The sequence below is a fragment of the Orbicella faveolata genome, unplaced genomic scaffold (assembly GCF_042242905.1).
Source record: "Orbicella faveolata isolate gen_17 unplaced genomic scaffold, um_ofav_v1 contig_14, whole genome shotgun sequence".
Lineage (NCBI taxonomy): Eukaryota > Metazoa > Cnidaria > Anthozoa > Scleractinia > Merulinidae > Orbicella > Orbicella faveolata.
In genome coordinates, this window is record NW_028301541.1 from 23,618,611 (window position 1) to 23,632,241 (window position 13,631).

The window sequence follows — 13,631 nt, forward strand, 5'->3', positions numbered from 1 at the left end:
TAAAAATAACACTTTCAGGGCATCAATCTGCCTGCAGGATGAAAGAGCTGGCCACGTCACGCCGCCAAAACACTCGAAAACGGCGCGAATTTTCATCCAATAAAATCAATCATTTGGAAAGAATACACCAATCAGAGAACGAGGTTTACACTTGGCCCGAGGGCAAGCCGAGTGCTCTGCAACATCCAACATGGCTTCCCCTTTCGCTAATTTCGAGGAGTTTTACGCTCCCAGTGCCACAGATGTTTTAGCCTTTGTATTTATTTTATTGTGGTTAGTGTTAGTATTATTCCAGTTGATATCTATAGCAACAGGGTAAGTATTGCTTGCTTCACTGTTTGCTGAGCTGCGTAATTCAATATTGTCTTGTTCGCTAGACTCATTCGGTTGCTTGTACACGAGCCATGTTTGTAGCAATTTTACTGATTTGTGATTGTATCCGTATTTTAGAAAAATATACCTCCACAAATGCCCTCTCATTGCCAATAATAAAGAACTTCCAGGGGTTTCAATCTTGAAGGTGAGATATCGTTCATAATCGACCTTATTGTCCACATGCAATTTCAAATGTTGTTTGATCGATCAGTTAAGTCATGTTGGAGATTAAAAACATTTCTCTTATTAACGGTTTGTGTATCTTCATTTTGTAGCCCTTGGTCGGAGATGATCCGAATCTTATAAAAAATCTTCAAACTTTTTTCGAACTCAAATACCCAAAGGTAAGATACAGAAGTATCGTACGCTCCACCATATCAGTGACTAAATTCGCTATGTTTCATTTCTCGACGACATCGTTTTAAAATAAACTTACATTAGTTAATTTTTCTCCTTTTAATTTTTCTCGTTGATGTTATTTGGAGCCCGCCCGTTGACGGTTGAGATATGTTAAAATATGCATACGCTAGTTTACTAAACAAGTCTGTTGTCTAATTTGTTTCAGTTTGAAATTCTCTTCTGTGTACAAGATGAGCTAGATCCGGCTGTCAAAATTGTACGCCAGTTGATGGAAGCATTTCCTTTAGTGAATTCACGACTATTTACGAGTAAGTTAAATCAGAGCAAAATTATCCGGATAATTTAATCTTGGTGGGGTTGTTTTATATTTACATAAATATGTCCCCAGAGAGCTTGAATCTGGAATGGTCTCCAGACCACAAAGCTAACTGCATTTTAAAATACATGAACTCAAATCGAATAAACAATGACAGAAAGAAAACTTTTGAAAATCGATTTCCTATTAAATTCTCGACAGGGTCTGAATTTGGGCAAATGTTGGCATGGCAAAAATTTCCAGATAGGCATTGTATTATGCCTGATGATGCTTATGAATATCTGTCTAAATTGCACAACTTTGAAATTTATAGGGTCGTTCCAAAGCAGATAATTATAACAGCATAATGCTCTGAAATTTTTTTTTCAAAATTTAGAACAATACAAGGGTGCTTTCTTTTAATTCAAAAGGATTAGAATTCTTGTTTATCTGTCCTGTGGCTCATTAAATATTCAGCTCCATTATGTTCTTATTCAAAGCCCATTCTTGAATCTTCGCCAAGTGAAAATATGAATAAATTGGCTGTGTTTTTAAATTGTTAACCATAATATTATGCCCTCAGATGAAATTTTCTTTGATGTTTTTAATAACCTTTTGTAGGATAGATAATCTTTATTTAAACACAGTTAAAAAAAAAAGTCAGCTAAAACTACTAATAACTAATAGTGAAAAAAAAAAAACAATTAAATTTAAAAAAAAGCTGCTTTCCATGAATGCTGTGCCTCATACATTTCTTTGAGTAGGCATTTAAACTGCCTCAGGGACTCTGCTTCCCTTAAGTCACAAGGAAGACTGTTCCAAAGAATGGCGCCACTATAGCTAAAGCTGTTTTTATAATAGTTTGTGCACAGCAATGGAACATTAAGTTTGTTCTCAGAGTCCCTTAGATTACATGTATATGCAGCTTCTCGCCTCTGGAATTTAGAACTTAGATATTCTAGAGCCAAACCGTGCAAAGACTTATAAACCATTGTAGCTCTTTGAATTTGCTGCTGGCTTGTTAAATTTTCCCACCCGAGAAGTTTGAACAGGTGACCAGCATCTATGTCATAGTTTGAGTAGGTCAAAACACAGGCTGCTCTTTTTACAATATTTTTGTAAAACAGTTTTTAGAAGTTTTTGTAATTTTTCTTGGTTTTTTTCTTTTTACTTTGTAATTTTAAAACAATATTTTTGCAAAGTGCATTTGATCATTGAAATTAAAGTTGCTCTGTATAAAATAATTTCAAACATTTTTATAATAATAATAATTATATATGTAGTGTATCTTAATAAGTGTTTTGGGGTATGGATGTTTCAAGAATTGCCTTTGTGCAGATTCATGATGATACTAGTGCTTTGTGAAGCCAACTGCCACATCAACTTACATTAATAACCTCCCTAAATGTTTTTAAACAAAATGTTCAAACCTTCAATTTTAAGCATGTTTTTAAGCTAGGTAAGTTTTTAATTATGTCCATTTTAATATATTAGGACCTACTTTTTACAATATTTTTTTTTAAACAGTTTTTAGGAGTTTTTGTATTTTTTTTTTCAGTGTCTTTTTAGTTTGTAATTTTAAGACTGTATAATATTTTGTAAAGTGCATTTGATCACTGAAATGAAATTTGTGCTACATAAATTTCAAACATTTTTATTATAATGATGTTATTATTAGTGGTTGATTGATGACAATGGGAAACAGGCAACGTGACACTTTAATCTAGCAGTATTTGTTGATGAATAACTGTTGCAAAGTTGTGCTATAAGAGAATTTTTCGGATTTTTAAAACAAATAGAATTTTGACTAGTGAAATTGATGATCAAAATTAAGAAGGAGGTGAGAATCGTTGAGCTGATTTTTTATTATTTTACAATCTTCCATGAAATGTTTATAAATTACTCAAACTTGGAGCTTAATTTGACCACTTTGACATGTGCAAATTACACTGTCATTCTTTAGCCAATCAGAGAAAAAATATATAGTATTTAAGCTTGTGCTAATTATTTTCTTTGTGGGGTTGTCATTGTTAAAAGGTTTGGAGTAGAGATTTTGTCTTCTCAAATTGAAGTTGTTTTTAAATTCTTGAATATTAAGTTTCTGTTATTAACATTTAACGAGTTTCTGACTGCCACCGAGCAGTCAACTCAATGTAGAGAGTTCACCAGAGGTCACATGTGTGTGATTGACCCAAGACTTTGAGCAATTTCAGTTTTGAAATAGTATAATGTATTTTTCCAGAAAATATCCATACCCCTCCCACAGAGGTGTTTGGTTTGAAACATCCCCTCCCCCCACCCCACACCTCTCTGGATTCATACTATCCTTTGAAAAATTGGCTTTTGAGATCTCCCTCCCACTTAGAATTATCACTAACCCTTCTCAGTTTGGGTATGGAATACCAATTACTATCTCATGAATGCAAGACATAATTTGGTCATTTTGTCAGAATGGGGAAATTCCAGTCACTGGAGAGTGCTTCATAATAGATAATTAAAATATCCAGATGCTGGACAGCTTAGGCTCCTTAGTATTCAAATGGGTTTTATTTAACAATCAAAGTGGTTTTGTGATTGACTACTCCTTGGTTGTGTTGAGTCTAGGAGGAACACAATCAACTGGAAAATTTGGTTAGACTTGTCAGTACATCTGTATATAGATTAACTAATCAGGAAAGAACCCTGTTGTAATGGATGCTGTCTGAAGGATGACTATAGATTCACATACTTTCACTATTTTTTGTCAAACTGAGTTGCTAATTAAAATTTGCTCATTTCTGTTTTGACCACAGCTGCCAAGACAATTGGTGTCAATCCAAAGATAAATAATATGAATCAAGGTTATAAGGCAGCCAAGTATGACCTGTTATGGATCTGCGATAGTAATATTAAAGGTAATTTAGTTTGTCCAAATCATGCCACAATTCACTACAGTGCCCCTTTAACTTGACACATGTATATTAATTAATTTGAGATGCTATGATGCTAGCATTCTATGATGACATGGCTAAATAGCCATGTGGCATCTTGCTTGGCATGCCACGTCACTGCAACACCTGTTATGTAGTGTTCTGTTTATATCTTTCCCTGTAACCGTGTTTTTTTCTGGCAGTTGCCTGATGATTGCTTCAGAAGAAGCATGAAACTCTGAGAAGCAAGTAAATGTTTTGGACCAACTAATCCAGCTCTGTAATTCTGTTATTATAACTTGTTCTAGTTTAACTATTGAGCACTCTAATAGCCAATGAGGATTTCAACCTGCTATTTGGTTATATCTATTTATTAATATTTATTGTCTGTTATTGTTGATTTTTAGTCCATCAGGGTACTCTTCAGGAGTTAGTGTCTCATATGGGGCCAGGTGTAGGAATGGTTCATCAGGTATTAAGTAAAAAACTGTTTTTTTTTTCTTCCATGTATGTATACAAGGAAAATAGAATCACTGTACTCAGCATGGAAAGTGTGGCTAGGGGTAGACATTTTTTAACTGTTATTTAAAAAATACAAAATGTACCGTGTTTCTGTCGACTTATAGAAACAGGAGCATAAGTTTGGGAGAATGAGAAATGCTGTGGGAACACAAGCCGATAGGCGTCAGTATTTCCACAGCTTTTTCGACTTCTCCCAAACTTCCATGAGTGTTTCTATAACTCAACAGAAACATGGGCGACATGTTTTCCATTCTTTTTAGAAAATTCTGCAACTAAAAAAAACACAAACTGTTTACTCTTTGCTTGCGTCATCATCACATCAACAGCTCATGTCAGTTTGGTGTTTCCATCACGTTATAGAATCACGATTTTCAACCAGTCAGCAGGCATATTTTCTTTGGCCTATTTTCTAAAGGTAATCAAGGCAGTGATTGTCAGAAAAGTGATTATTGTAACAATATTGTGAGATAGTAGCCTGGTTACCCAGCACTGATGTGAGCTAGCCAACACAGTTGCTGTATGTAGGCCTTTTCAGAACTACGGAATTACAGGGACTTCACAAAGCTGTTCTTGTGTTCTTTTATGCCTCGAGATCCTTACAATGATCTCGCCAAATGCTAATTTGTAGTCTTTTTTATCTTGAAGCTTTAATGCGTATAATTATTATTTTCAATAGATACCATTTGTTGTTAACTGCATGGATTTTGCTGCTTGTGTAGATAAGGTAAGAGAAGATATTGCTTGAAGGTATGGGAGTGTGTATGTGTTATGTGGCTCAACTTATACTTGTTCACAAATCTTGACAGGTCTACTTTGGAACCCAACATGCATTTGTATATTTGCTAGCTTATAGCCTGGGTCAGCTGTGTGCAAATGGCATGTCAAGTCTCTACAGCAAACCTCTTCTGGATGAGATAGGTAATGTTGAACTCAAGAGTTATTGTATTCACAAACAGTGATTTGGGATGCTAAGAATCTTTGGTGCAGTTTCATTTCATTGATATATAAGGTGAGAGAGAATATCTACTGGATTCGCATAAATACTTATGGTGTGATCAAAATAATCAATGGCACAGAAATAGAAAACAATTTTATGGGTCATTAGCAAGGGAAAGGCTGTGGTCTAAATCAAATTATGAGGAGCCCACAGGTTCCTAACCATGAAATCCTGGGTGCCTAGCACCTAAGCTGATATGAAAAAAAATTAAGTTTTCCTGTCCCCCAAAGGCAAAAGTTAGTCGCCGTGGCACCCAGGCACTTCTAGAACACAGGCCTGAAGGGTGTCTCTAATTCACACACTACTAATTTTGCAGGAGGTCTAGAAGTGTTTTCTTGCTATATAGCAGAAGATTATTTCATATCAAAAGCAATATTTAAAAGGTTAGTTACAAACTTTGGTATTTTGATTGATGCATTGAGTTAATCTGTATCTTCACATTGATGTTGTTGTCAAGAAGACTGGCAGTCCTATTAATGGTGATAGTAACTAGATAGTAACTTCATATTTTGTTGATTGCAGGGGAATGAAAGTTGTTCTGAGCTCTGACCCAGCCATGCAGAATCCAAGTAGTTACTCTCTTTTTCGATATCAGCAAAGAATGGTCAGGTATGTTGACATTACTTTTACTGTGAACAATCCTTTGACAGTAAATGTTTGCCTTTACTGGCCTTGCTGCATGTTTTTCTGCATCTATATGTGTTCATCACAGTTGACGTTAGAAAGTGTGCACAGTTTTCAATCCCAGATAATTTAAATTTAATTTTTTGAAGTTAACTATTGATGGAGTTATAGACAAAAGTGCTGCTTTAACAAAGCTTCATCATGTGTCTGCTAACTGTACCTAGCCCAAAGCAAACTTTGAATATACATTAAGACAATAATATACATAGTGTTGAAATTGAAAGACAAATGACTTCCTTTGGGTGATTTTTTTTTTTTTTTTTTTTTTTTTTTGCATTCTTTTTTAACCTGTTTGACCATGAATCCCCTCACTGGTATCCATTGTTTTAAAACAAAGACATGTTTGTGATTGGTTGTTTTATTACCGTGACTCTTTGATGAGAATCTATTGACTGTTCATCATGTTGTTTTCTAGATGGACCAGGTTGCGTCTTACAATGCAACCATTTCCAGCTATATTTGAACCCCTAACAGAAAGTGCTGTGATTGGTTTACTGACCTGCTGGGCAGTACATCATCTTTGGGAATTCAGTGCAATACTTTTCTTCATTGAACACCTTGTTTTGTGGTTCATGTTGGATTATATTTTACTCAGATGTCTTCAAGGGGTGAGCATTTTTTAGTACTATTACAAGCCTAATATCCATTCTAAATATCACTAATTCTTTCTACGAGTCTCAAGCTTAAGGTGGTGGCTTACTACAGTTTTGATGGATTATAACAGCCCAACTCCTAACTCTTTTGAAAAATGTTCCAAGATGTTTCTACTTTCTCTATTTACTGTTTAATTAAGTCTTTTACCATTCTATGTGAAACTTGAACAATTAAACGTCAACAAATGGCCAAAATGAACGACCGAGTACCTAAGGAGAGACTGGGCACTAGTAGGTTAAACCACGTTTTTCTCAAAATCTACCCGTATGACCCCACCTCAAAATTTCAGGAATAAGAAATTGGCTCTGATTTAACATTCAGGCAAAGTAAAATAAAAATCTGTAAGACAGATTTTGAGCTACTTTAGATTTCACATTTTCTTAGTTTGCAAAAAATCAGCAAGTTGTTGTATTGCATTAGACATTCTCTATACCTCTCTGACAGAAGATGCTGGTTTCCTTTGGTATCTCCAATGAGCTTTCCTTGTCATTTCTTCTTTAGTATATGTTTGTGTCATCACTTATTTTGTCTGACTTGCATGCTTTTGTTTCAGCCCAACAATGCCTTACCACCGTTATGGAAAATCTTTCTGGCATGGCTGTTTAGGGAGTTTTCATGGATAGCATTTTTTCTTCAAGCAGCGTGTGGCCGTGAGATTGAATGGCGAACATCACACTTTGTGTTGAGGCTAGGTGGTAAGGCTGAGCGACTCCAAGAAAAATGCCAAGACCTAAACAACCACTGCTGTTGAACTGAAATGAACACTGAACTGCTATTTATTATAATTCTAAAGTCTACTACACACAGTAGTGTGGTCTCAATCGAACTCGTTAAGGGTAGTAAGAGCAATTTCATGGTTCCCTTGTGGAACTTAGCGTTAAGAAATTTGTGGGAACTTATATTTGGGGATTCCTAGAAGATTTATCTGCTACTTGCAGTAATGTCAGTGCTATCAGATGATTGTACTGCTGTACTTGATGCCAGAGTTGTAGACAAACCGCAAGGTGCGCTTACATTATATCAGTTTTGTGTGGAAAGATGAGGTTAAAGTGCCAAATAGTGAACTTGTTTTCTAAGCAATTTCAAGGTAAAAGGAGACTTAACACCTCTGGTATCAAGAAAAAGTTCTTTATTAAATGTAATGAAATCTATGAGTGTTAAGGATGAAATCTTATTTTGTAAAACGTGGAAAACAATTATTTATTTTACATCATAGAGTTTTGCAGGATAGGTTTTACGCCTAATGCAGTCATTTGTGACAAGGAATTGTAAGTTATTGTAATTTATGTCAAGCATGTTGACATGATGGTTTTCATGTTATAATGCTGTTAATGCTTATTAAACAGCAACAACTTAGAACCAGATTCTTAATGTACTGCTGATTCATTTTCTATTCAGGGATGTTTTATGCATACAGTATTATAGCGAATAGTACATGTGAACGTGAGTTGCTTTGTGAGTTTCTTTGACGCGTTTGTAAAAAGAAAAATGCGTTACGTGTTGCGATATGCAGAAAATATTAGTTTCAAACTGTCAAATATTGTCTTTCACGGCACAGAGTCTCAAATATGTTAATTTAGTTATTCTTATGACGGTCTGGCTTTTCTCAGTTTCTCTCGTTAAGCTGGGGCATTTGTTTGCATTCAAATAGGAAAACCATCATGGCGGCTGTAGTGAGTACAGCCAATTCACAAGGTAATTCTCCATACACACATACGTATCGTGATCTTAGTTTGCTTCATTCGATTCTTTAAAGTGGTTTTGCTTATGAAACTTGAAATGTCGTTTTCAGACAGAAGAGGAAAGAAAAAAGGCGGGAAAATGCGTTCGTGGTAGAACACTACTTGATACTTGATTGGTTAAGCGGGAGGATCAACTCTGATTGGTCCATTCACAGGATACTAGTTGCGTCTTTGTTTTACTGTACGATTCTCTTTTTTCCATTTCGGTGAATTTTAAGACGCTCATTTTTTTTATTTTTGTTTAACGAAAGGGCAATTTATATACTTTTTCTTTAAACTGCTTTTTTAAGGTTTTTTTTCCCCGAATCCACACGTTAGTATCCGCTATTATTGGTTTGGATTTTATTATAAGGCTAACTGTGCAGGTATTTTTTTTTTTCTGGTTGAAATTGTACTAAATCGGATGTGCTTTCTGATTATGCCAGTTCTTTATTTATCTCACATTTAAGTTAATGCACCTTATGTAAAATTCGAGGAAACTGAACGTAAATTCTATTTAGTGACTAAGTAAGTTTTCAAACGTTCCTTACCTATTAGCAGTACTTATCAATAGTTTAAGGCTTATTCAAGCCGTTTATTTGATAAGAAAGCATGGTCTGCTATGCTTAAGATTTTGACAATAATTTACAATTGAATTTACTCAGTCGGAAGAAAATTAACGCTTCTTTCGGAGACATCGTGTTCTGTTGTGTTTGGTTTGTAAGTTTACTTGTTGTTGAGTAAAGAAAGTAAAACTGAAAGTGACAAATAACCATGGTGTTATGTTCATTTCCTTCCAAACATATGTCACTGTATTCCTTTGTAACTACTTTACGGTTTTCTTGATGTGACGAATATTCAAGATCTCGGTATTTGGGGTGTGACTGAAAAACATGACCTAAAACTTTGGACGTTAAAAGTAATGATACATTTTATTTTCTACGGCGAATTTTATTTCAGTAGCAAAGATTGTTGGGATTGTGGGCGACTCTTCGTGTTGATAGGTCTATAAATAACAAAGGGTTTAAATCTTAATTAGGGCTGGCAAAGATGTTATTCTGAATCGTTTTCTTTTAATTATTACTTGTGTTTCGCTTTTCAAAAACACAGAAAAATAGGGATGACAATATAACAGCATGAAGCGTTTCGTTTGTTCAAACTAAACTCATTAACATTGGTAAAACCCTAGTCTATGATTGGTTGGTTTTAGCGATTGCACCTGTTGACTTGATATCATGTATTTACATACTCACACAACACGCAGGAACACGTTTCACATCTACATCTCATTTATCAAACGCCATGTAAATTTAATGTAACCATGCTATCGCTATAACAACGTTTCATCTCTTAAAAACATTCATGTTTGGCTTACGTGGGTGAAACTGTCGGATTTGCGTTGGGTAGTTGTTATTGACTGTATTTTTCGACTGTCGTTTTTAGCCACGAACATGAGTGCTCAAGTTTCTGCCCATTCTAGAAACTCCTCACTCGGTGGAGGACCTTCAATGATTGGTATGATTAGGGCCCGAAAACTCGCCGTTAAAATGAAAAAGCGGGCGCAGTTTTTAGTGGCCGATAGGAAGCGAAGAGAAAACGCAGGCAAGACGGCTGTGATTCACTGGGATTTCCCTCGAAATTTCCGTCGAGATGATCCACCAACAAGGTTATTAGTCCCTGGAGGAAAATCCCCAACGAGCTCACGATCTCCAAGCGCATCATCGCGTTATGGCTACGTGAATGTGAGTCAACCGCCCAAAAACACATACCGCATGGAACCTCTAAGCCGCTTTTCCGAGCCAAAAGTCAAAGAGGTTATTGAAGATGTTCTGGATCAGAACCTTAATGGTCACACTTACGAAGCAGTGTTCTGCCAGGAAATGAGTAAAAAACTCTCTGATATTATCAAACAACGGGTCAAGTTCTTGGGATTTTCACGGTACAAATTCATCTGTATTGTACACATGGGACAGGTTAATAATCAAGGAATGCGGATAGGAAGTCGCTGCTTATGGGATCAGAAATTTGACAATGTTGCGGAAGGATATTTCAGAAACGGTGACTTATTTGCAGTCGCCACTGTGTTCGGTTTGTATTGCGAGTAGACAATAACAAGACGGCAAGCCTGAACTGGCGTCTTCTGCCATTGACCGCGTAGCTTCATTGTTTTCTTGTTAGTTGCCTAAGAAAATAAACGTCTAGAAAGGAAATTGTGTTAAGCCGGGGGAAATATGATTGCTATAGCACGATAGTAGATTTGATATGAAACTCTCGAACCTAGTGTATGCAAATTCAGGGCCGGATGAAAACTAAGAACTGAAAACATTGTTACGAATTTTAATAACAGTAACTGGACGAAAATTACCCCGCAGAGAAAGACCTTTAAAACAATAATTCAAATTGCTGTGTGTCAGACCTCGCTTTCCAATTATGAAAGCGGTAAATGACATTTATTCAAACACCTGTACACATTGTTAAAATACATGTCACGCTACTAGAGCCCGCTATAAACACTAAAAAAGCTGACTAACTTAAACAGGTCAAAATTTAAATATTAATAAAGGCACAGTGAAAATTCTATATTTGCTTTACAGAGGTGTCCACAACAATCGTTGTTCAACTTCTTTTATTCCCACGCCTTGCTTTAATATTTCCATGGTAACCGTATTTTCACAAGCTTCTCCACCCAAATTTATATTCACGTTACTTCAGGTTTCAGAAGAGCTCACTCTGTTTACAGTCTTAGTACATTTTGACTTCTTCGTCAACGGTTTTAGCGTTTTTATCCGATTTTTGGAAACACTGATTTTTTTTAAACCAAGATGGCGTTTCTAAAGTGTTGGTAATTGATTCTGGCAGGCAACAACTACGGGTGCTATACAAACCATAATAATGGCAAAATCGATCATACTTCTAAAGATACTGAGGGGGAAGGGGACGGGGGATATTTCTGTTCCACCCGCTACCAGGCCCGCGCCTGCGTTGCCAGCGTAAAACGCAGCAAAGTAACTAAACAGAGCCTAGACAGACAATGTATTAACTACCAATTTTACTCCACAAAAACAGCAAATATCGACGCTTGTGCAAAAAGGTGATCGTTTCCGTACGACTCCTGCGCGAAATTATCAAAATGGGCATTCCATAAGCATCTGCTGGTGATATGAACACCTTGACCGAGCTGCTGACCAATCCAAACTATGCAAACTAACTTATACCTTTTCACAGGCGCTTCTGCCTTCACTTTTCTTTTAATCTCCTCGCTTATCTCAACTGATAACCTCTTGCTTTCTTCTGCAATGTACGACTTGCTTCTCAAGTGCCCCTCCAACACGTCACGAATGATCTCGCCCGCTTTTCCAGTCAAGAAGAAATTGTCGGGTTTCATTTTATATGTGTTTTCCATCATCGCTTTTTCCCCGAGATACAGAGAAGAGTTGTCGTCGACAGAATTTGCCGCAGCTAAATTGGAACTTGTAAACTTTGCAAGTGGCACTTCTGCCTGGTAATTCGGGATCACGCCTGAATTCTGACCATGGCCTACTTTCCGTCCAACAGCCGGTAGAAAAGCGCGGTTTGCAAGCAATACAGTTCGAGCAACGGAGGCAAATTTACCTTTGATCTTATCCTGTTCGCCGGCTTGTTTTAAATCGTTGCTAGGTTGTCTTTGTCCTTTTTCTTGCGCGGTTAAAAAGAAAGTTGTTTTCTTTTGAGAAGTCTTCGACTGTAGTGAGCTCTTTCTTGAAGGTTCCATTATAAAACAACCAGAGACAGAAAAATCCAAACCATTGTCTGTTTTTGGCAAACTTTGAAGTTTGAATACTGGTTCCAATTCGTGTGATTTATTCTGTAAGCTACCTTTAATAAACAGCTTCTTTTGAACTCTTAAGTAGCTTCAATTAGCTCCCTTGAGAAAACTACAGAAAAATTGTTCATTGTATAATGCAAATCGTTTAAAAAGCTTGCATGTAAACTAACGAGAAAACAACGAAGAAGCTGTTATGTTGTTTACCGTTAGAGTTTGAGAATAATTGACTTATGTCTTCGATACTAAAAACACATCAATGGTGCTTAAACTGGTCCGCATTCAGTTCAAAGTGCGCCAATCAGTAATTGAGAGATGCATGTCCCAATTAAACGCTATGCTGCAGAGAACTTAGCAATGTTGGCATCGAACGATAGATCACAGTTTAGTTTCTACTGTATTTTTCAATTTGATGAATCCGTAAACAGCTAACGGTTCGTTTCGAAGTCGTTCATATTTTATTCTGTTGAGGTGTGGAGTGGCCACTAGACTTACCACAAGTCGACCTTTTCTTAATCCTTGACTTACTAACCTCCCTCGAGCGAGGCGAGAGGGTAATCTTCGCGCGAAGAAGTCAGCTAGGAGAAACTAACAATGGAAATATTATTGGAAAGGACTTTCAGAAAGTCTAAGCGACCACCTGTACAGAAAGAAAGAAACAGACATTTACGCTAAACTAAGGGAATAGGGTCAGTTTCAATTCCAACAGAACGAAAAGTTTTGCAGTGAAACTTTCTTCGTTCATAAACACCCGATGTATCTGATGTTTTTTTTAAGTTCCTCGACTATAATGGACTTTACTTACATATCAATGATGTGAAGAATACTGAAGGATGTCTCTGGTGCGGGGCTATAGATTTCTCTCAATTTAATGACTGTTATCCAATCAGGGCTGGGGTATGTGAATGTACCTAGAAATCAGCATCTTTTCTTCGTTCTAAGCTTGACACTGTTCATTTTTTGTTAAATGAAAAGTTCAACCCGTGGTGACTGAACAAGCCATGGCCATTGGGATGTACGGGGAGGATAATGCACACGGCAAACAGCAAAGTTGTTCTTCAAACTGACATTAAACTCGGAAGCATCCACTATGTATCGAATCGTTTTTCATCGCAAATATTTTTTTTGAACTTGCGCGTCAGTCAATTAACAAAATAAACTGGCAAATGCCCCACCGTTTGGACAAACTAGCTGTTCAAATGCCCCGGGGCAGTGGCTCAATAATGTTTTATTTTCTTCTTTTTTCGTCTTACTGACACTAAAATCTAAGCTAATTCGGGCCAAAGGAAGTCCTAGCTGGGTCTTAATCAGT

The 13,631-nt window shown here is 36.5% G+C and overlaps 2 protein-coding genes and 1 pseudogene across 2 annotated transcripts; 2 read left to right on the plus strand and 1 right to left on the minus strand.

Annotated features, from left to right (window-relative positions):
* Positions 1-164: 164 nt before the first annotated feature.
* Positions 165-9,289, plus strand: LOC110046129 (ceramide glucosyltransferase-like). Its single transcript, XM_020751802.2, has 12 exons — positions 165-315; positions 451-520; positions 651-719; positions 941-1,043; positions 3,823-3,924; positions 4,347-4,411; positions 5,138-5,185; positions 5,268-5,379; positions 5,775-5,841; positions 5,981-6,067; positions 6,558-6,750; positions 7,350-9,289. The coding sequence occupies exons 1-12, from the start codon at positions 191-193 to the stop codon at positions 7,545-7,547; spliced, it is 1,239 nt and encodes a 412-aa protein (XP_020607461.1). The 5' UTR covers positions 165-190; the 3' UTR covers positions 7,548-9,289.
* Positions 9,290-9,795: 506 nt separating this feature from the next.
* LOC110046135 (dynein light chain Tctex-type 5 pseudogene) lies at positions 9,796-11,097 on the plus strand (annotated as a pseudogene).
* A 444-nt stretch (positions 11,098-11,541) lies between these two features.
* LOC110046134 (dynein light chain Tctex-type 5-B-like) lies at positions 11,542-12,454 on the minus strand. The gene has a single exon (XM_020751807.2). The coding sequence runs from the start codon at positions 12,266-12,268 to the stop codon at positions 11,567-11,569; it is 702 nt and encodes a 233-aa protein (XP_020607466.1). The 5' UTR covers positions 12,269-12,454; the 3' UTR covers positions 11,542-11,566.
* Between the last annotated feature and the right edge of the window lie 1,177 nt (positions 12,455-13,631).

Coding starts and splice junctions, on each gene's coding strand:
- LOC110046129 (XM_020751802.2), top strand. CDS start 191: ATGGCTTCCCCTTTCGCTAATTTCGAGGAGTTTTACGCTCCCAGTGCC. Junction 720..940: donor TCGAACTCAAATACCCAAAG/GTAAGATACAGA, acceptor AATTTGTTTCAG/TTTGAAATTCTCTTCTGTGT. Junction 4,412..5,137: donor GTGTAGGAATGGTTCATCAG/GTATTAAGTAAA, acceptor TATTTTCAATAG/ATACCATTTGTTGTTAACTG.
- LOC110046134 (XM_020751807.2), bottom strand. CDS start 12,268: ATGGAACCTTCAAGAAAGAGCTCACTACAGTCGAAGACTTCTCAAAAG.